This window comes from Ziziphus jujuba, chromosome 1 (genome assembly GCF_031755915.1).
Source record: "Ziziphus jujuba cultivar Dongzao chromosome 1, ASM3175591v1".
Taxonomy (NCBI): domain Eukaryota; kingdom Viridiplantae; phylum Streptophyta; class Magnoliopsida; order Rosales; family Rhamnaceae; genus Ziziphus; species Ziziphus jujuba.
The window spans coordinates 12,665,888-12,690,229 of NC_083379.1; the positions used below are offsets into that span (position 1 = coordinate 12,665,888).

The following is a 24,342-nucleotide window of genomic DNA, read 5'->3' on the forward strand; positions in this document are numbered from 1 at the left end:
AGTACAAAGGTGCTTGTCCCAAAAGTATATATAATATAATGGTGCAATGTATCCTTCAACAAGTACTTGCTTAACGTTATATAATATAATGGTGCAATGTATCCTTCAACAAGTACTTGCTTAACGTTTAGCTAGCTTGTATAATTTTAGGCATAGAAGCGAGTTTGATCCAGCTTATTGGTTTCTATAAAAGCTCATTCATATATGTAGACGCATTATAACATTTTAACTTATTTTGGTGCACTTCCGGAAAAGAACCCCCCAACCCACCCAAAAAAAAAACAAAAAAGAGAGAGGATAAAAGCAGAAATAAAAAGGTCTGATACATTATTTTTGTTTGGGGAGACATGAAGAGGTTGCATACATTTATGCAATCTTTTTTTTTTTTTTTTTTTTCCTCCCTCACATGGAAACATGTATCGGTAAAAATAAAAAAAGTTATTTATTTTTTTTGGACATGAAGAGGTCGGATGCATGTATGCTAACTTTTTTCCCCCTTATATGGATACACGTTCAGTTTTTAGCCAATTGGGTGAGAAACCTAACCATAAACTTATATATATCATCATATTTTACATATAAAGTATGGAAATCATGTTATTTTTGTTGAATCGTTGTTTTAAAATAATAACTTTGTTATTAGGTTATTTAGAATAGAATCTAGATTTAAAAAAAAAACTTTAGAGCTGGTTAAACAGTTCTTTTGTAATTTTGGAAAGGTAGTTCTTCTCACCCTTAAAAACTTTATGATGTAATAGGCCTTCGATTCGGTTGGTTGAAGGGCTTTTATAGCTTAATTCCTTTGTAATTTAAGATGTCCAGTCAAAAAAAAAAAAAAAAGAAGATATTTCTAGCTAATTAATTAAAGTTTATATAATTAATTATTAAAAATGCATAACCCATTAAAAAAAGGAATTAAAAAGAAAGCCACACAATAATTCCCCAAATTATGATATGAGTTTTTTATATTGTCATATAACTAAAAAGAAAAAAAAAATCCTCACACTGTATTTAATATATATGTTTATTAATTATTAGATCCATCTAACAGTGTAGTTTCATCAAGGGGGTAACATATATATAATAAATTTATTGATATGTTCATTATACCATATTTTTTTTTAGTACACCAGCTGAATGAATGATATCACTAGGGTATCTTTACACAAATTTTGGCATCTAACTGCGTAAACTTTACAAACAATGTATCTGCATATTACTTTTATTTTTACCTTTTTTTTTTGGGTAAAGCATATTACTTTATTTTGTTAGAGGTAAGCACGTGAAAAATCACTTATAATGTTTTGATAATATCCCAAACTATATAATTTTTCTTTTCATGGAATATCTCTTAACCTAGTATCGAATCCATCCACTAGATAAGCTAGTCCATGGGTCTACAATCACTTTCATAGTTGTACAAATCGTTGTTAGGGGTTTAACACTACCATATAAGCACCTTAGGGATGATTTAAATCGGACATGAACATTGAGAATAAGAGCAAAACCTTTTTTATTAGGACATTACAAAAGGTTGTAGGGTTGTGAACCTGTGGTGTCGTGTGGCTTGGGTTTGGGTTTTGTACATTGATTAGGGGAGTTATAAATGAGGGTTGAAGAAAGATAGTGGTGGTAAGACTTTAGGGCTTCGTTACCAATTTGAAATTTTTTATTTAATTGAGTGACTAAGTCAAATTGGAAACTAAAAATACCCCAATTGAAAGAAATTTTTTTAGAGAATCTAAATTGAATTTGCGTGAAACTAGAAAAAAAGAAAAAAAAGAAGTAATTTATTTAGGTTACAAATACATGCCAATGTAGTGTTTGCTTTTCAATTTAAGGTGTCAAATATATTTGTTACATGAGATATTTTCTCGTTAAAATAGAATATAAGCCTCCACCAACCTGTACCAAGCCCCAAATAGTTTTCATACAACACATTAAAATAGCTTGGTTAAAATATTCAAACTTAGTACTTTGAATTTAACTTTATTCCTAAAATTAGCAATAAAATGTAACAAAAAATTCAGGAAAAAAAATTGTTTGATTTCGTTATTAATTACCTACAAATCAGGAAGCAGAGTAAGAAGTACTTCCTTTACAATGAGAAAAACAATAATAAAACAACAAAGACAACATTTGTAAATAAAATAAGAAAAAAAACAATAAAGATAACAAACAATATCCCTCTTGCGATATATAAACAAACGACTTAACACGCCTTGTTCCCGTCAACCACTCCCAAAACACACGCGGCTGTCCCACCTTCAATTTCCTTTCAATTTCCCACTTCCCCCCATTAACTCGCTCACACTTTCTCTCTCCCAACACTTTTCTTTTTCGTTTTCCAAATCTGCAACCCACCACCATCCCCATATAAAAGAATCCCACAACCCCCACCACTGTCCCAAACGCCATGTAAATTCTTTCTTGTTCGCTGGAGAAGAAAGAAGAAGAAAAATCCTTCAAATTCTTCCTTCTGGTTTTTGTGGGTCTAAACCGAATTCTCAAAAAAAATTTCACAATTTAAGCTATGCCGCTTCTTCCATGGAAGAAGACCGGCGTCAACCGGATTTCTCGGATCGTCGCCGATCTCCATTCCCCTAAACGCGGTAACTCGCTAGTTGTCGAAACCGGCTTCCCCACTTCTCTCGTAGACCTTTTCGTTAAGAACCGAGATCGTCTGAGAAAATCATCCAAGAAAAAGAAGAAGAAGAAGAAGAGCGGCTCCGATTTGGATTCGACGATTGATGTCCGTTTGATCGACGAGATTACTTCCCGTTCGCGTATCGTTTCGGAGAATTCGAGAGTTCGTGGTGTCGGGTTCGGGTCAAATTGCTGGAATTCGACCCGCTCCACCCAGGAGGAAGAAGAAGCCAGCCATGGCGGTGGTGATGGTGGTGGGCGGAGTGGGTATGGGTTTGTGGGTAAATCCAGAAATCCGAATCGGGTTTTCGTTGGTGCGTTTGATGATTTTGACGACGTCGATGAATCTGGCTGTGGCGATTCCAGGACCGTTTTCTTCGCGGCGTTCAAAGTGTTTTTGATGGTGGTTTTGGCTTTGAGCACCAAGCAACTCGCTTTTGGAATCACATTGTCTGCTTTTGTGCTTCTGTTTCTCGAATACCTAGGCAAACGATTGGTTTGCTTCTTCAAACCGTGTTCAAACTCTAAGGTAAAGTTGAAATCTATGTTCCAATGGGTATTAACCTTGTTTTGGTTCAAGAACAATTCGTTGGTTCAGAAGGATTTCGATGAGGGTGAGAATTCCAACGCACTGATCGCAGAATCCGTTGATGGGTTCAAATCAAATTATTGTTCTCTGGAAGAAATTGAGTTATTGGAACCCGTGAGTGAAAAACATGAAAAAATATCTAATACAGTTACTGAGTTTCAGTTCTCAAGCCGTGATATGAAATTGGGTAGTTTGGATATGGACGAGAACACAAAGGCCGTGGAGGAGAGTGAAGTTTTGGTAGGAAAGAGCAAGCACGCTAGCAAGAGATCTAAGCTAAAAGCAAAGATCAAGCGCTTAGTTCCTAGGAGGTTGCGTGGTTCAAGTAAACCGAAAAAGGGTCAGGGGCATGATCATGATCAGCAAGAATCCAGCAATGAAGTTTTTTTGACTCCCTTTGAAGATGAAAAATTGGGGATATCCAAAGAAGAGAAAGAGCAACACCAGGGGCATGAACAAGGGCAAGAAAGCGAAAACCAAAACAGAGTGGTATTTTGTTCACAAACTCATATTGAGCAAAAGAAGGAAGAAGAAAAAAAAGAAGTTGATGGTAGAAGTTCTGGTTTTGATGAACAATCATGGGGTGGCAAGCAAGTTTCAATGCTTGATGTAAAGGAAGGAAAAGGTAAGAAAGGGATTTTGGGTTATCCAATTCTGTTTCTGATCGGACTTGCTGGACTTGTTGGAGGTCGGATTGTTGCTCTGCTACTCACAATTGCTTGGTGTTTGATTTCGAAGTTGATAGGAACACAAATAAGGGGCATAAATATGACTCTGTTGAGGTCTTCTGTCACAATCACAAGTTAGGAAGATTTGTGGGGAGCTTTGTGTTTTTGCGCTGATGTTGTTGTTGTTTGTAGTCCTTCTGATATAGTGTTCTTCAAGTCTCAGGCTCTATTGAGAAGATAAGAGATTACAGTAAAAAGCCAACTCTTGTGTTGGTTAAACTAAACAAAGGTGTTGTTGTAACCAAAACTGTAAATTTTTACATAATACAATTTATATAGCAGAATTCTTCTTTGCTGGAAATTGCATATTTTATGAAGCTCGCTTTTGGATTTTTACGCTTCTTCTATTTTAGTTTGTCTTTATAAAGTTTGCCAATTCACTTTATACTCTAGTTTTATATGCTTTTTAACTGGATTGTCTTTCTAGTTCTCATATTCTTTGTCTGTAATTTTTTCTTTTTTTCCTTTTCTGTGTTTTGGAAACATTTTGATATGTACTTCCGATTCAGATGAAATTTGTGAGATTCCATAATTTATTCCTTTGAAAAAGTGTTTGTTATGGTAGATTCCTTTGAAAAAGTGTTGTTAGGAGAAAATAGGTAAGTCGTATGTCAATTAATCTTTAATTTCTTCAATTTGAAGATTTGTACATGAAGAAAGCAATATTGTTATACTCAAATCTCATATATATTTTAGTCCCTATTTGGGAAAACTCAAGTGTGTTTAAAGTATGTTTGTGTTCAATACTCCTTATAAGTATGTTTGTGTTCCATATTCATTATTCCTCAATGTCTTTAACATATACCTGTTTTAATATTGATTAACCCATAAAGGTTCTAGACTGTTCTTCGCAGACTATTTGATATTTAAAAACCCAATTAATTAAATTAATACAGATATAAATAAGTCATAATCAAAATAAGGTTTACTTTATTTTATTAAAATAAAATTCATTCTTAATAATCATTGATGATCATTGAATTACATTAAAGTTAAAATTTAAAATATAAAAAAATGGTTGAATATGGATTTTATAATACATTAAAAATTTATTTAAAAAAAATAAAACCTATCAAATAAATATAATATTAAATCTCAATTTTTAAAGATTAAAAAAGAAAAATCAAATATTGATCCTGGGTTTTATTTGAGTATGACTAATATATATGTAAATAGTAATGATTAGTGAGTTATGTAGTTTACTTTTATTATTATTGGCTACCTAAAAATAGGATCAACAAATCATATGAAACAATATTAATTTAAAGTACTGTTTTATTTTTGTCTTATAATATTAAAGTCCTAGTAAAGGAAAGTAATCTTTTAATGAAAGCTAATTAAATTTATATAAAGTATTTGAATAACATTGGGTTGTTCTTTAGAAAAAAAGAAGAAGAAGAACATTTTATGCATTTACATCTTTACTCTTATTTAATTTTGTATCATATAAATATTTAATATTATAAAATATGTAAAATAGTCCATTAGATTAAACATCTTTATATATATATATATAAATATAAAAATATTGAAATGATGTTTTTCTATTGGAGTATATGCTATTGTGAATTTTTATATAAAGTAGTTTTATACACAATATCTTTACAAAAAAATATTTGATAATTTAAAACAAATAAATTACAAAATGGGAATATAATATGTATATTATTAATAAAAATAATATTGTAACTAAAGGCATAAAACAAACTTGGTTGGAGAAGCATGTCCAAAGATGTTGTCCTAAAACCTTTATAGCCTTTTCTCGTGCAGGCTATAATGGTTTGCAAAGACAGCAAAATATGATCCCAAAGCATTTCAATCTAAGGCTTTTAAAATTTAATTTAGTTTATTTAATTGTTCATCATTATTATTGTTTTTAGTTTAACTTAATTTTAAAATTTTTTTAATTATTAAGTCATTCAAATCTTTCCAATTACTTTCTTCAGTAATTAATACAATCCTTTAAGTGTTTTAATCTTATTTAGTGCAATTTGATTTTTTAAGTTGTTTTTAATTTGAGATGGCACGCTCACATACAAAGAGATGATAGGTAGTTGGAAAATTATCAACACATTCTTTTGGCATGTCCAATGGAACTTCTAGTTCAACCAAGGATAATGGTGTAGACTCAATCAAAGATTCAAGAAACCGACACCCACCACATTGAAAGCAATCAAAACATGTTGAACAAAGCTAGTGAGGAAGAGGGCGTTGGCAAGAAAAGCAATCAAAAATGTTGAACAAAGCTAGTGAGGAAGAGGAAGTTGGCAAGAAAAGCAATCAAAACATGTTGACCAAAGCTAGTGAGGAAGAGGGAGTCGGCAAGAATCCGAACATCGCTAAGATGTTCACCCAATATTCAATCCATGAGCTATTCTTGGACCCGGGGGAGAATTAAAGGAAGATGAGAGCATTCCTAGATATCCACAACTACATGTCATCTCCTGTTGTACAAGCATCTCACCTCAAACTAAAAACATCAAATTAAAAGTAGTTTAAAAAGTAAAATTGCGCCCATAATATTAATCATTGGAAACAAAAGTAATTAATAGGGTTTGAATGATTTAATGTTAAAAGACTTTAAAATTAAATATTAATTAAAAACAATGATGAACAATTAAATAAACAAACTTAATTCTAATGAAAATTTAACTAAGTAATCTAACTGTCCGATTGATGTTAATGATAATGGGGGATCTCCTTGAAGTCAATGAAACTTTTAATTTATATATATGCAAAAAACTCTCAGCTACTTTCGCACCCTTTCGAAATGGAATTTTTGCACATTCCATCTTCAAATTTTAATTTATTTGTGACTCTCTCATCTCCAGTCAACACAGAATTAATGTCAATTAATTAATCTTCTAAAAAATAATATTTCAATAAATTAAAATATTAAATTTGAACAATTTAATATATGACCTAAACATGCTCTCCGTACTTTGAAATTTTGTATTAAAATGTATAAATTGCAAAGCACCAAATTATTTTTTTCACTTCTCTAACCCTTAAAACCAACCTCAATGCCACCCATTGATTAAATGATCATACGTACACAACATGTGGCATCTTCCAAGCAAAAAACCAACTAAGCACAAGAAAGAGCATTACATGCGGAAGCAACAACTCAAAATCAATTAGCAATCTAGTATTATCCTCCACTCAACAACTGAAAATCAATTAGCAATCTAGTTTTACCCTCCACTTTGAATTGATACCTAAAGCTTTCTTTCCTTTTCAAACTTAAATATTTTCTATTCCAACCGATGAGTTCCAACCAAGTAGATTTCCTTTGCCCTAACTTACCCAAAAATAGCTATTTTAGTCATGGGAGTAGAAACTTCTAAATTATAAATTCATGCCTTGCCGCCACCTTTCTAAATTTATGCAACAAATAATGCCTCTCCACCTTGAACTCCACACAACTTTAATCTTCTCTTGCCCAGAAAAAACATCTTCGGATATCACCAATTTGGTTGATCTATGAATAAAATCTTATACCAAATAAAATATTGACACCACACAGTTACAATTAAAGTGGAAAATTAATATTAAGACCCAAATACTTATACTCTATATTCGTAAATATACCACACTAATTATTCTAAGGTGTGAATGTCCATACTTTATTAACAAGTGAACTCCACAAAGATGATGGTTTTTTTCAAAAATCATCATCTTTGATTCATAATATTAACAACAAATTTTTTAAAAGTCATTATTTTTACGGATGTTTGCACATTAAAAAATGCATATATGTGCATCATAGAAGGATTGTACATTTTAGGACTCTTCCAGAGTTATCTAGCGGAATCTTAGGATATCCTCGACTAAGAAAAATCCCATTGGAAATTCTATGAAAAATCTAGCAATATCTCCTTATAAATTGGACTTTCTCAAATATTCTTTGCATAAAAAAATTCACTCTAAAAATATACATCTATTTTATTTCTTCCCTTTTATTATAAATTTTCATAAATTTGTAGCACTTCGATAATAACAATGTAAAAATATAAATAATAACTAATAAATACCTTTTTATGTGTCAGGATCCCTTTCGGAGTTTTTTATTAGAATCCTAAGATGGCCCCGATTCTTCTTCAAGTTTTAACTCACCATAGGAGATACACTCCTATAAATTTATAGCACCCACATCTCCCACTTTCTACAAAATCAGAAACTTGCAACATGCCATAAATATTTATATAGCTCATGAATGTAAATATAAATATAAATATGATACTTATCATCCTAAATCCGTGATTCTAGTAGCGATAATGATACAACCATAATAATGAAGATAACTATAGTAGTAATAAACACAAAAACATCTTCGCCCTCCAAAACCAAAGTAAATATGTCTCTGTATATGTAACTATATACGTATATATATATATATAAATATATCTATGCATACAAACCTTCAAAGTCCTGAATAGTCTGCCCATATATTGAACTATCTATCCAATGGATAAAATACCTTCTCCAAAGCTAAAATACCTACTCAAAGGTTGAGATACCTGCTTGAAGATTATAATACCTGTCCGAAGGTTAACCGAGATCTCTATGATCGGTACTTGTACGAACTCCTTTACTACTTAACTAGGTTATACACGCACTTTCAAATTTTAAAAATTACAAATTAGAATAAATGCAACACTCACATCAATATTAATGATGATGATGATGATGATAAAATAAAATAATTATGATAATATAGAAAAATGGTATAACAAAATAATTAAATTCTAATGTTTAAGATTATTTAAATACATGCAGTAATTAAGAGTATGAATAAGTCTATAAATATAAAACATTGAAACCATTTATAATCGGTATAAAAATATATCATTTAAACTAAAATTTACCTGATATACCATATGATTTACCAGCACACAGTCCTATCAACCATTAGGAGGTATAATACTATCAGTACAGTTAGGGGTTGTTGCTTATAATGGCCACCTGAGTCGCTGATCTCGTAGGTAGTGTAAATATGATAATAGACCACTTGTAGACATAGTCCATATCCAATCGCTTGTTGATATAACCAAGTTACTACGAGGATGCTCTATGGTACACCTAATACATAGTATATTAAAATAAAATGCACCCACTGCACCATATGCTATACCAGTATTGCCAAGTGATGGTTGGTATTCTAACCACCACTAGATAGAAAAGGAAGAAAAAAACCTATATGCGGCTCTTTTAGCATTCCAAAAAGGCATCGGTACTCAATAACCTGCTATCCTGCTAGGGAGAGGTGACTAATATTTTCATCACGACTACCTATTTATCCTTTCCAATCTTGAAACATATCAAATGCTATAATATAACATTTGTAACTATTTTGAAACACATAATAACATAAAACAAATGTTATTAAATGATTATTTATAGTATTTAGTATAATATTTTAAAAGCGCTATAAAAAGTAAAAAGTAAAACTTTTTATAGCATGGACTGTGATAACATTTCAAAAAATGCAATTATTTATCTTTTATAGCATTTTGGATATGCTATAAAAACTAACATATGTTGTAAGATTGTAAAGGCCATTTTAATAGTTTGTTAATTGATTTTTTATTATAGGAGTTACAAATTTTAAATGAATTTGTAACGTATAATTAAACTATAAAAATTTAATTATAAAATATTTATGACGACCAATTAATTTACAAGAATTTGATGCACGTTATTAAATAGTTTAAAAAAGAAGAAGTTCTATAGCTCTCTTCTTATATTCTCTGAAATACTAATAGAATTATCTAGGGTCCTTCAATGTGATAGAGGAAAAACAATTTAAAATTCATTGAGAGAAGCTCAAAGGTGCAATAGTTGAGCTTTTTGTAATGTATATAGATTTACTAGTACCGGTTAGGAGCAAATCTATATTGCAGACACTGTATGGAGCACAGGCCACATATCCAAAGTCAATTCCTACTCTCTTACAAGTTTTTATATAAATATATATTTGCTTATTATTATTTTAATTGTCTAGATTAATCTTTTGGATAATATATATTTTGTATATTATATATCTAAGCTTTTTGTATTTTATATGTATAAGCTATTGTAAATTTAAGCTTAATTTATGTAATATTTTTATGCTCATATCCTTGCTTTATTATTGTAATTATATTTTTATATAATATTTATAACACAATTCGAAAACTATATCAAACTTTTATAAGTTAAGGAGTAAACTTCAACATCTTATTCATTTTGAACATAAAAAAAATCCATTACCCAATCACAAAAGTTGACAGGTAATGGCAATGACGGCTGAAAGAGCACATTCTAAAATATAATTGCACTATGCACTAAAATGAACCAAACCAATCTTTTATATTTTGATACTAAATTGTTGCATAGATTTTTCACAATTTTGAGAATGCAAACAATTGATTTTCACCTTATAACAAAAATCTAGTTCATTAAGGGTTACATGTATATTAACTAAAACCACTTAACCAGAACCAGAATACTACATTTTGATCCTTAAATTAATCTAAAACATCATAATTGTTTTTAATTCAAAAAATAAATTGAGTTTAACGTGGAATTTTTTTTTTCCTACCCTATTCGACTTATTTCCCATGAAAACAAAACTAGGAAAAAGACCAATCCAACCTCTTAACCTTATTGGAGTTAATCCCCTTTGCTATATATATATATATTTTTTTTTGGTTGTATAATTAGGGGGAAAAAAAAAACCATAACAAAGTAGAAGGTATCAACCATTAAGTCTAATACAAGTAGGGGGAAAAAAGCAAAAAAAAAAAAAAAAAAAATTGTAAGGTTGGGGTTTGATATATACTTGTTTGGATGGTGGCTAAATTAAAAAAAATAAAACTGACAAATTGACATAATACGAACAAGGAAATTTAGGGAAAATTTGACATGAAAAATAGGTAGAGAAATAACATAATTATTATAGTAGTTTTATCGCAATAAGTTAAAAATAAAATCAATTTAATATATATATATATATATATATATATATTAATGTTTATATACCATCAATCAGTTTTAAATCAGATTTTTAATATCAAATTAATATTAATATTTTTTTTCCAGCCCTTAAATTGCATCAAAAGTTTAAATTTGAAATTACATTTATTAATCATCGATTTTAGATCAATTCGCATTTTCTATATAAAATTTTAGTATACTATTAAATCTAAAAGTAATTATTTATGAATTTTATATTTTATATTTTAGTATTTTATGTGATTCAAGTGTAACAAAAAATGATTTCATAGTAAAAATATTAAATTGTATTGATATAAACCTAACTGATATATATATATATATTTATGGATTGTTTTACTACAATTATTATACACTTTTTAAATGTGTTCAGTCTAATTATTGTGTTCACTATTCTAAATGCAGATTTTATTTCGCCATCAAGCTGCAATAAAGATATGAACAAAAGAAAAGGACACACAACTATCTATGTTTTGTTTTACATCTTTTATTAAAGACCACATATTTTTTTGTGGTCTAAAACTTATCTACATCATTTATACACAGTATCAACAAGATCAATCAAAGAAAAAATAGAGAAAGAAACATAACGGAAACTAAGAAACAAACAAAATTAAATAAAACTATGGTGATTCTAATACGAACAAAATACGTACTGTCAGCTAGTATATGTATAGTCTTGCTATAGAATATGTGCATTTTCATTTTATAAAATGTGTGCACATCAAAGTGCATAGAATCTACGATTTTGACGTCTACACATTTTTAATATTATTGGAGAGTATGGTAGGAAAAGTGTGCCTTGGATACGTACATGTATATCTATCTTCAATTAGAAATAAATTAAGTCAATTATTGCATTATCAATTTTTTTTTTTTTTTTTTGGGTGAATTCAATTATTGGTCGTATAATATCTCCCTCGGTACATATGTTATATTCTCGATTTCAACGTTCTAGAATCCCAACCTCATATGTATATAAAACATCTCCACGCATAAAGCGGGGCATTTTTTCTATTCTATTCGGCTTATATAAATATATAATATTATATATATATATATATATATATATATATATAGAGTACATATATATGGTGATCCTACTACGAACAAACATATGTGCCTCAACTAATTAATGCAAAGAAAATATAGAAGTAAAGCAGATGATGAAGACTAGCGTGAGATACTGTTAAGAGAGATATGGAAAATAGAAGGTATAGAGGCCATGTGCTGCTCCTTCCTTACCCATCTCAGAGCCACATCAATCCGTTGCTCCAATTCTCCAAGCGCTTGGCTTCCAAGGGCCTCAAAGCCACCCTTGCCACCACCATCTTTGTCTCCAAAACCATCATCAACTCATCATCATCATCAGGAGCTCTTCCAATTCAATTCGATACTATATCCGACGGCTATGACGATGGCGGCGGCGGTGCCGATATTATGACCTACATGGGCCGATTAGAAGCAGCAGGTTCCGAAACCCTTGCGGAGCTCATCACCAGGCACAAACACTCACCGCATCCTATTGATTGCATAGTTTATGACTTGTCTATGCATTGGGCTCTGGATGTAGCCAAACAGTTTGACATAGTTTCTGCTGCCTTTTCTACTTTACCCTGCACCGTTACTTTCCTTTATTATTGTCTTAGTCATGGCCTTTTCAACTTCAACTTCCCTTTTTCCTCTTCATCCCTCCCGGTTTCCATTTCCGGACTCTCATTTCTCGAGCTCCATGACATGCCATCCTTTGTTTACAACCAGAGGACCACTTGGTCCGGCCCCAAACTCCTTGAGGTTGTCTTGAAACAGTTTTCTAACGCAGACAAAGCTGATTTCATCCTTGTCAACACTGTCTATGCCTTTGAGAAAGAGGTTGGTTTTAATTTTAATTGCATATCTCAATGTTGTATGTTTAACAGTTTTTCTTTCTATAGATTAATTTTGACAATGGTATTCTGATGAGGATTTCCTCAATTTAAAAAGTTGAAGATAAATAGATTTGATTATTAAAAACCGTTAAATTACATGGATTTGTGTAACATGTTAGATGCAACATGTAATTCAATGGTTCAAAATGATCAAGCCCACTTATTTTTCAATTTTTAGAGTACCTCACTTGAGGATTGTTAATTTTGATTCATATATAAGTACATATATATCGCGTATATATGCAATTTGTAGCCTATATGTAGGTTAATAAAAAATTAAGGAGTGTTGCTATATAACTAAATATGCAAGCCAATTAATAAATTATAAAATATTGTCATTATATATTGAATTCAACAACATTTAGATTTATCGATTCACTCGATGGATTGTCAGGTGGTGGATTCGATGTCGAAAGTTTGTCGTTTGTTACCAGTTGGATCAACAATTCCATCTATCTATATAGATAACCGCATAAAAAATGACGAAGACTATGGGCTTATTCTTGCTAGATATTCAGTAGAAGACTTTTCAGTTTGCATGAATTGGCTCAACAATAAGGCTGCAGGGTCGGTTGTGTATGTATCATTCGGTAGCACACCCTATCTTAGTGCCAAGCAAATGGTGGAACTTGCCATGGCACTGAAAGATAGCAACTTTCACTTCTTATGGGTGGTTTCTGCTTCTGAACAGCAAAAGCTCCCTCAAAACTTTTTGGAAGAGACTGATGGTTTTATTGATGATGATGATAAAGGACTGATAGTGAAATGGAGTCCTCAATTGGAAGTTCTATCACATGAGGCTATAGGGTGTTTTGTTACTCATTGTGGCTGGAATTCTACCATTGAAGCTCTGAGCTTGGGAGTTCCAATGGTAGCAATGCCGCAATGGACCGATCAGACCACGAATGCCAAACTTATTCAGGATTTATGGAAGGTGGGTGTTAGAGTAAATGTTGATAAGCTTAATGGGATTGCAACAAGACATGAGATTGAGTTTCGTATCAGAGAGGTAATGGAGGGGAAGAATGGGAGAGAGATGAAAATGAATGCCAACAAATGGAGGAATGTGGCTTTAGAGGCTCTTAGTGAAGGTGGCACTTCTGATAAGAATATTGATGAATTTGTTTCCAAATTTTCTCGCTTTTAGTTGACCAAATGAAACAATAAATAAAACTTTTAGCTTGAAAAATGTTATATGATATATTAACCTGCTTTTTCATTCGTAGTTTTAATTGAGTTTACTATATATATATATATATATATTATTTTTCATAAATTTGACTTTTATGGTATTAGTTTATTTATATATATATGTAAAATGTGCTTTTTGGGTTAGACTGTTTGTCCTATTACTAGCTACCTTTCAGGACAAAAGTTTCTGGCCGGCCAAACACTATAGGATTTAAAATTTCTATGATTTTTTTAAGCTTACAGGTCCATAATTTGTTGTCTCCAGATTGATAAGAAAACACGATCCATATTTGTAGTTATAGTACAAATGGCTCAATGTATGATCATATAAATGTTAAACATATCGGTGCGAAAAACTTCTATCCAAAACATGTGTTCCAATCATTTGACTCTAGTCAATGGATCTATTTAGACCGGCTAGTCAAGTATATAAAATAGAATTATGAGTAATTGTACATGATTGGTCAGCAAAGAAAACAGTTCATATAATAATGTACTATATGTAAAAATATTATAAAGCTCATTTTTAAGATTACATAAATTGTCTAACGAATTCTATTAATACTTGATCCAAGGACCTAGTCTTACGTGTGGATTCTTGGACACATGCGTAGTCCAATAAATTTTGGACTGTTATTATATAAATTATTTATGTTCATACGATTTTTTCCTTCTAGACTCCAGAGCCTATGTTATAATGGACTTCAACAAATTAAGTGTTTTCTTCAAAATTTTTGTTTGAATTTTCCTACATGGGCTTCACATAAATTTTTCCTAACTTCATATAGATTAAAAAAGAAAAAAATTTGTTAGAGCCCATTATAACGTGGGCTTCATAGTATATAAAAAAAGAAATTGTATGTATATAACTATTTTCTCTTACGCTTTGGAATCATGCTATAATGGTCCAATATCCCTTTCGAAAAAGCTTTGAAGATATATACTCACCGAATTATGAACCTTTTTACTTTGCTTTTTAATATCCATTATGCTTTTAAAAAACTTTTAAAAGACCTATATGTCTTTTCTCTCCCTCTTTTGCTTCTTCTTTTTCTTTCAACTCCAAATGCCTTCACTTCCACGGCCTTCATGTTTGTGCTTCTGCAAATGCTACTGCTGCTGACTTTGGCAATGGCAATGGAGCCGTACTAGCTCCAGAGAAGAACCCATATGTTACTCCTTATGGAAGATAGTATTTCTCTCTAGCTGCCATTGTTGGTCAAGTACTTCCCTTTACTCTTTTTTTTTTTTTTTTTTCCCCTTCTTATGGAGAAAACGATGCTTTTTTCTCATTAATTATCTGCATTTTCTTATGAAAATGGAATATGGGTTTTAGTATGGTGTTTTTAGTGAAATGAGTCTAAATTATTTGAATTTCTTGAACTCTTTTTGGAGTTTTGGTTATCAGAGAATTTGTAGATTAATTTTGTGTTTGGGTGTGATGGCTTGGTGTTATTACAGGGGTTTTGGTAATTACTGATGAAACCTTTGGTAATTTTTTCAGCAAGAACAAATTGATTACCGTAGGTTTCATTGGTAATTACTGAAGGCCCGACGGTAATAAATTTTTTTTGCCAATTTGAGAACGTTTTCCGAACTTTTGAGGTTTTTTCTCCTTAGGATCATTGAAGAATATATATTTTGCATGTTGTTTCATTTAATACACATTAGGGGACTTGTGGGGACCAAAAAATTGGTGAAATGTGATAACCATAGAGGTTTCGGTAATTATCGATGAAACCTATGATAATTTTTCCAGCAACTACAAATTGATTACCGTAGGTTTTATCGGTAATTATCGAATGCCCTACGGTAATCAAATTTTTGTGCCAATTTGAGAACTTTTTCAGAACTTTTAGGGCTTTTTCTCCTTAGGATCATTGAAAAATGTATATTTTGCATATTATTGCATTTAACACACATTAGGGGACTTGTGGGGGCAAAACAATTGGTAAAATGTGATTATTATAGGGGTTTCGGTAATTACTGATGAAACCTACGGTAATTTTTCTAGCAACTATAAATTGATTACCATAGATTTCATCGGTAATTACCATAGGCTCTATGGTAATAAAATTTTTGTGCCAATTTGAAAACTTTTTCAGAACTTTTTGGATTTTTTTCTCCTTAGGATCATTGAAGAATGTATATGTTGCATGTTGTTGCATTTAACACACATTAGGGGAATTGTGGGAGTCAAAAAATTGGTAAAATGTGATTACCATAGGGGTTTTGATAATTACCGATGAAACCTACGGTAATTTTTCAAGCAAGGACAAATTGATTACCATAGGTTTCATCGGTAATTATCGAAGGCCCTACGGTAATCAAATTTTTGTGCCAACTTGAGAACTTTTTCAGAACTTTTGGGGTTTTTTCTCCTTAGGATCATTAATGAATGTATATTTTGCATGTTGTTGCATTTAACACACAATAGGGGACTTGTGGGGGCCAAAACATTGGTAAAATGTGATAACCATGTTGTTGCCAATTCTTTTATTTTTCATTTTGAATCATTACAATTCAATATACCTACTTTGATAATGTGTATTTGCTCGAAGAATAAATAATTATTCCCACCATAATTCCATACACACATTAGTATCGTATTGTCATGATAATGCCATCTTTATAACGGTAAATAAAATACGAAATAATTAAAACACAATACTATTTTACCAAAGTAATACCACCTCTGTTTTCCTTTCCTCTATGAAAAAGCATCTCTCACCTCTCCTCTTGTAAGCATATGAAAGACTTAGGAAAAATTGCATTCACATTATAGCCTACAACAGATTCAGATTCCGCTTCTGGGAGATCAAATGGAGCTCGACTAGTTTCTACTATATAATAGATAAAGAGCATAAACAATATAGAGAACAAGGGAATACCGGACCATATATGCTTTTAAGGTGAGGATCTTTTTAATTATCATCAAAATTGCGTTTAAATTTTTCTTTCACAAATCATCCAAATTTGCAATTATTTTTTAACAATGTATTGCACCTGAGTGCAACATTCTTTAATGATAAAAAATACAAGAAAGAACACCAGCTGCAGACCTGCTCTCTCTCTTTCTCTTTCTCTTCTCTCTCCCAAGCTCTCTTCGGCTGCAAACCTGCTCGCTCACCAAGTAGACATCGAATGCGGTGACACTGAGGCTTGTATATCCAATCCGTTCGAAGGTTTCCAAATCCCAGAATTTCAAAGTTCTGTCTGCTGAGCCTGGAAAACGATTTGTATGTAAAAACATTACTAGTTGCTTCTTAAACATTTCAACAAGATTTAAATGATCCCCGAAAACCAATAATAATATAAAGGACTTATACAAACCATTTTGATATAGTTATAGAAATATCAACTTGAAAATCATTAACAAGGCAACAAGCCTGTCATATATTTGCAATAATTTCTATAGCAAGGCGCTGACAAGTTTAATTAACTCAACTCATGAAAGCAACTTGGCTTCTGACCTCTACAACCCCAATTTTTTTCATGTGGTTTTTATATCACATACCATCACCTTCAACTCTAGAGGAGATAACCAATCCATGTCAAACCTACCTTAAATATGTTTTTTTTTGGGTATGAAACTAATAAGCCTATAGAAATAATAATAATAATAGAGCAGGTAAGGAGAGGGACCACATCGATAGACTAAACAACAAAACTTTCCCATTCACAAACCCAGTAAATCAAAGGATATCTCAAGCTCGGATAAAAAGGACTAGACCTTAAACATTTTACATGCCTGTTTCTACATTTTTCTTTCAAAGAAAAAAAAAAAACACACACACACACACACACACACACACACACCCACCCACCTAGCTGTAGCTTCAGTAGTGAAAATCAGACTGTGGCATAAGAACTTCATAAGAAAACTTCATAAAAGCCTAAGAACCATAAGTAACAAATAAATCAAGGTCATTGCATTTAAATAAAATATATTCCTAAAATCAAAATTATGCAATAACATAAAATTTATAATAAAAAAGTACTTTTTCCAAATAGAATTTCATTAAGTTCGTAAAAGTAATCACTTAAAAAAAGTTCATAAAAATATTCAAAAGTCTATATTAAATATACTCCAGTCATAAGAGCTATTAAATTCACTTCTTTAGTGGCTTGTTCATAAAGACTTCTTTGGTTGGCAGCTATTCTTATATTATTCTGCAACCCCCTATAGTCCTTTAGTTGTGACACTAGAGGCATTTTTAGTTGCTAGAGGCATTTTTAGTTGTGACATTTCAAAGATAATCAAAAGAAAGTAGGAATTGGCATTAAATCCTTAACCAAGGAAAAGATTAGGTGTATTATCTGAACCACATCATTGTAGAGTTGAAGTGATTTCCAATGCCCAGTGATTGACTGTTATTTACTCTGACAAAGGGGCTTATCCAATTTATCAGAGAAAACTAAAGTATGATTTCTCTGTTGCATGAATATATATTACTGGAGAATAGAACAATCTACCACATTATAACTCTAGAAAGAATATCCTAAGCAATTAACGCCATACTTACCAGTTTTGGTCCTCAATATTGCTTTTCCATAGGAATTATAACTACGAGAAAACTAGCATGTAAATTGTCAGGACCTGTCCAAAATTCTTCACCGGAACCCTAGACAAGCCCTGATCTCAAGGAAATCCTATCGGATACTCCAATGGGAAATCCGGCAGAACCTCCCCTAAAGATTGGACTTACCAAAATTTTCCTGTACTAAAACACACTTCTAAATGCACCACCTTATTCCTTCCACTTTACTACAAAATATTACCATAAATTTCAGCACTTCAAATAAATGACAGGGAACTAATGCAATAATTAAGGAAATATATCTCATGGTATACAGAGCATCATAAGATACAATTAAGTACGAAAGTTTTACAGCAAGGTAGAAAGAAAATTACATAATAAGAAACGAAGGAAAGAAGACTTCTCGAAGTTCTGGGAACTATCAAACTGTCGAGCTCGTCCTGATCGAACAGTGTCTATCACCTGAATCTAAGGGAACGAAATTTGAAAACATGAGATGCTAATCATCTCAGTGAGCGACTCAGTCTATTAACTACTAATAATCAAGTAATTTAATAATAAGCAAATGAATAAATAATTATTAAATGATTAAATACATGAATGGTTTAGTAATAACGGTTGAAAATAATTTTTCTCTCAAAACCCTTACGGTCACTTAGTTGGAAATGTTCCCTTTTTAAAACGTTTTTACAAAACCCGATGCTTTATGCCCAAGATTCAGAAAAAATAATTAACCAAATAATTTACAAATAAAATACAACAAATTAAGAATCCAAAATTAGAATCAGAATAATAATAGAATGAAATTAAACTTTTGTAACAATCCTAAAAGATTAATAACATATTATCAACAGATAATACAAAGATATCAATGATAATCATATTAAAACAATTCAGAAAATAATCAAATAATTAGAATAACTCAATTAATTGCACAGTTAAATAAAAGAATAATTTAATCAATTAAAACACCCATTTAAAATAAATGTAAAGAATATGATAAAATGAAGGAAAATATAATATACTAGAATGGATTTCAAAATACCAAAACAATTTGAATAATAATTTCGTAATAACATATTTATAAAAATTGCGTAGCCTTTAAATTTAAATAATTAATGAAACACTGTTAAATATATTTTATTAAAAATCAGGTCATGAAAATCATTTGATGCACACACTATATACCAGTGGCGCCAACGGTATCCAGCGTCCCGAGGTACCACCAGACAGGAGGTTAAAGAGAGAAACCGGCATACGGTCGCGTGGCGTCCCACCACGCCGCTGCAAACAGGCGTCCTGGCCATGGCGGGGGGTGGCTACGGCCGATATCAACTTGTCGACCCTCGGTCCAATGGCAACCACAAGACAACCCATAAATCATCTGTGCGTTACTCACATCCACCTGTGCGCTAATCATATCCATGTGTGCACTAATCATATCCACATATACAGAACACTGGTACGTGTGTGGTGCATCATAAAACCAATATTTTTATTTGCAAATCTCAAAATCTCATAATACCACTGGGTTTATCTTATTCATTTAAACCCATAAATTTTTCACATTTCTTTTTAAAATCATCATCATAAATCTATTGCATAAATTCCATAAAATTCAAATCCATCAACTCTTAATTTCATCAATTCAAATATACGAATTTTCCCCATGGCATAAAGTCAAATCTTTAATATTCCAACGTATAAATATTTTTAAACATAATAATTCAAACCCATATCTTTCTCAAATTTTCAAAAATTAATTTAAATCAACGTATCCTTTAAACCCATATAAACTTCATAAATAATTAAATTCCACAATTCCTCAATATATAATAAATTTAAAATAAATAATTTCCTTCAAATCCATACAATCAGTCCATACCAAAGTAATATTAAATTACATAATTTCATAAGTATTAAAATCATATAACTATGCACAATAAATCTAATAATAAACATAACAATAAATTAAAAGAATTAAAACCACAATTCCTTTAATTCACAAATATATATATATTTGGCCCCAAAACACACGTTGAAATTATCATAAATTAACAATATCAAATTAAAGAGTAATTTTATTAAATCACTAACACATAAAACATAATTTTCAAATAATCAATTAACACAAAATATATAATTAATCACCCAAAATAATTTTGAAGGTGGGTCACTCACCTCGAGCACGCAATTAACCCAAGATCCTCCATGGGATCAATTCTACGATGCACACGTGCTCCTAGAACAACAATATTACACAACTCAAATAAATTAATATTCTATTCGGGTAAATAATACTCGGTACCCGGGGGGACTAACACAAACGACAATCAAAATTTGCAAGTAATATACCGAATCAAAGCTTGTGAAAGGAGGATTACAAATCTGGTCTTACTTTCCGGAGATCGGACCCGTGGTGGCCAGAATCTCGCCAGAAAGCTATCAGATTTTAAGTCCTCGATTCTCTCAATCCGTCATGAATTGGGGAAAGTGGACACTAGATTTGGGTTCAGGGGGTCAGAATCAGTGGGAAAGGATGGGTGGTGCGACTGGAAACTCGCTGGAAAGTCAATTTCTCGACGAACCGCCGTGGTCACCGGAATCTGCCACCGTCGGCGGCGTGTTCGGTGACCACTGGCCGTGATTTTTGGTAGGAAGGTAGATCGGGGAATGGGTGACTCAACAGGACTGGCGGTGAGGCAAACGGAGGCTGGAATAGGGAGAAATCTGGGTTTGAAGTAATCGGCGTTGCCACCGGAAAAAGCCTCGATCGGGGGGCATCGGCGGTCGATTGGCCATGATTTTTAGCTGGCCGGCCGATTTTCAGGTGGGCTTCAAGCTAGGGTGGCGCGTGTACTGTTCTGGTGGCCGAAAATAGGTGAACGGTGGTTGGTCGGTTGGGTTTCTCTCTCTCTCTCTCCCCTCCCCTCTTTCTCTCTCCTTCCCCGGCTCACGCGTTTTGCCAAAATAAAAGCCACCTGTGGGTGACACTGTTCACTCATGGGATTGGCTGAAAATGCGACACGTGGCACACACTGTTCACTCAAGTCAAAATATATTAAAATATTACGATATTCGGAAAACTTTGCATGTCCATAACTTTTTAACCAGATGTTCAATTTAAGCGTTCCGCTAGTCTATGAACTCATATCGACGAGTACTTCACAACCATGTATGAGTCAAAACTCAACTTTGCATGAACAAAAAGTCAACTCTGGCACCTCTTGGACAGTTTGGACCTCAACTTGTTTTGCTCATAACTTTCAAACCATAGCTCCTTTTTGACGTGCTACTAGTCTATGAACTCGTGCCAACGTGTACTTCGTAATGGGATCTTGGTCAATGTGAAATTCCATCAGGAACAAAAAATCAACATTTGACCCCTTCTCAATCAACAACAGTCAAACCCGGTCAAACTTGTTCAAATTTTAGAAATTCCGATATATTTCGGGACGGGATGTTACATAAATGCTTAAATTTGGCGAGTCAATAATCAATGCATTCAAAGGAGAAAAGAACAGAAATTCTTCAAGAAAAGAAATCTCTCCAATGAAATGTGAAGCTATTGTAATCATCTATGTCATTTGACTATAACTACAACTAGCAAAATAACAACTTTAGACTAGATTGAAACTAATGTACACTCCAAGCCTACTTATTTTCTAGGGATAAATTGAAGTCAACTAATAACATAAAAAAAATGTCTAATCAATGAATGTTAAAAAAGAAAAAGAAAAATATGCTACAAATACATTGACAATCATATTTGTAGGTAGATAGCTGCATACCTCAACACCTCAACTTTAGATTAGAGCTTTTGTTAGCTAATTTATGTCCAAGTTCACTCCTAAGCTCCAATACAGAATCAGCTTTCATAGCCTATGCATAGAAGGACAAATCTAACATAAACAAATGTATAAACTTGACATGACTGTACACTAAGAATTCAGTCGTCAATTCACTTCTACCTAACACAACACCTCTATACGCTGGAGCAAATAAGTACAAGAACATATATAAAAATGCTACAATGACCCATGTTTGGAGAGAGAGAAGGATACATTGACTATACTAGGCAATCTCCAAATGCTCCAGCCACAAGAGCAATCTCATATGATTGAGTGAGAGAATCATTCCTGCTTCTAGGATAAGCCGGTTAATCCTTGACTAATTACATCCTCCAACTTCAAAAAAAGCAAATGCAAAAGCCTTATACACCCAAATAAAAAGAGAATTTTGTAGCTTTACAGCTTTAAAAAATAAAATAAAATAAAAAATCAATAAACCGCTAAAAACAAATTACTCGCTTGAATGAAGATGGATTCAAATATCAAACCCTCATCGAAACAAAATTCAAATCTTTTAGACCACTACCAGCTCTTTCCTTGAAATAATAAAAACCAACAGTAGCTCCACTCCTCCGGCTGTCAATAACCCTCTCCACATTCTCACCAACTAAACAAGAACTCTCACTGCAATCTATTGCGGTCTTGTAGTGATCCGAAACCACCACTCTGCTAACCTTGGAAGAGATTTCCTGAACAAACCCAGATGGATCCACGAAGTCTAGAAGGTAAATATCGTTGATTACGGCCAAAGCGAGCTGATTGGAAGCGATGGGGTTGTAGATGGATGTTGGGGAAGAACATCACCAGAAGACAAGCAACAAAGAAGAAGAGGTGAGTTGCTAAAGCTGTAAAAGCTCTGTCTAGATGTGGAATGTGGTGGGTGAGATATTGATCAGTGAGAGAAAGAAATTGCACGTGGTTTACAGAGTAAGGATAAAGTTGGAATAATGAAAAAAAAATGGATAGATGGAAAAAGTTTTAAAGGACAGGGTATTTTTCATTAAGGTGCTTAAAATAAGGATATAGGGCCAAATTCCCCTAAAGAGATTTCTCCAAGATTTTTGTCGGAGTTTTACAACTTATACAACTTATATAAATTAAAAAAGGAAAAAAAAAAAAAACTTGTTGGAGCCCAATGTATCGATTTTAATTTTTTTAATTTTTATTTTGCAATAGTATTATATTGAATTACAATATACATACATATATTGCAAAATAAACACTAATAAATGGATAAACACTTTCATTGAGAATTTTGGTCCGCTCACAAACTGGCCAGTAGCATTTTTTTTTTTGTTTTTTTTTTTTTGGGGTTGAATAACAGATAGGCTAGTAGTTAGAAGGGGTTTGACTAGAAGATTCAAAGACTTTTTCTTTTTCTTTTTTTTTTTGGTGAACAGAAAATTCAAAGACTTGTAAGTTATAATTAGTAGTGTGTATGTGATGTTCGGCTATATACATTTTAAAATTAGTTTAATTGGATGTATATACAATCTCCCAAAACATATATATATATATATATACACACATACACATATATAGTATACGATCAAGTCTTGTCAGGTCAATTACAAAAATACCAAAAAATAAAAAAATAAAAAAAAAGGTCTTGTTCAGGTCGTAGCCGTTCAATTTCTTGAATTTGTGATTAAGTGACTTCTTCAAAAATTTTGATGGAATTTTCGTACATGGCCTTCACATAAATTTATCATAACTTCATAGGGATTAAAAAAGGAAAAAAATTATTAATGCACATCACAGCGTGGGCTTCGGAGTCTAGGATAAAAAAACTATATTTATATAATTCTTTTCCCACGGATTTCGAAACCATGTTATAATGGACTTGAACAAGAAATAAAGAGATTTCTTCAG

At 32.0% G+C, this 24,342-nt stretch overlaps 2 protein-coding genes and 1 long non-coding RNA gene across 4 annotated transcripts; 2 read left to right on the top strand and 1 right to left on the bottom strand.

Moving 5' to 3' along the window:
- The first annotated feature begins 2,214 nt into the window (after positions 1-2,214).
- LOC107418014 (uncharacterized) lies at positions 2,215-4,264 on the top strand. Its single transcript, XM_016026685.4, has one exon. The coding sequence runs from the start codon at positions 2,534-2,536 to the stop codon at positions 4,040-4,042; it is 1,509 nt and encodes a 502-aa protein (XP_015882171.3). The 5' UTR covers positions 2,215-2,533; the 3' UTR covers positions 4,043-4,264.
- A 7,759-nt stretch (positions 4,265-12,023) lies between these two features.
- LOC107417920 (UDP-glycosyltransferase 74F2-like) lies at positions 12,024-14,088 on the top strand. Its single transcript, XM_016026581.4, has 2 exons — positions 12,024-12,831; positions 13,282-14,088. Exons 1-2 carry the CDS (start codon positions 12,160-12,162, stop codon positions 14,032-14,034), a joined length of 1,425 nt encoding a protein of 474 aa, XP_015882067.3. The 5' UTR covers positions 12,024-12,159; the 3' UTR covers positions 14,035-14,088.
- Positions 14,089-22,348: 8,260 nt separating this feature from the next.
- LOC125423949 (uncharacterized) lies at positions 22,349-23,510 on the bottom strand. 2 transcript variants are annotated; one of them, XR_009634887.1, is made up of 2 exons: positions 22,695-23,510; positions 22,349-22,501 (listed from the first exon to the last, which is right to left on the bottom strand). It is a non-coding gene; the product is annotated as an uncharacterized LOC125423949 (long non-coding RNA). The 2 variants fall into 2 exon arrangements; XR_009634886.1 differs by having other exon boundaries at positions 22,684-23,510.
- Between the last annotated feature and the right edge of the window lie 832 nt (positions 23,511-24,342).

Coding starts and splice junctions, on each gene's coding strand:
- LOC107418014 (XM_016026685.4), top strand. CDS start 2,534: ATGCCGCTTCTTCCATGGAAGAAGACCGGCGTCAACCGGATTTCTCGG.
- LOC107417920 (XM_016026581.4), top strand. CDS start 12,160: ATGGAAAATAGAAGGTATAGAGGCCATGTGCTGCTCCTTCCTTACCCA. Junction 12,832..13,281: donor TCTATGCCTTTGAGAAAGAG/GTTGGTTTTAAT, acceptor ATGGATTGTCAG/GTGGTGGATTCGATGTCGAA.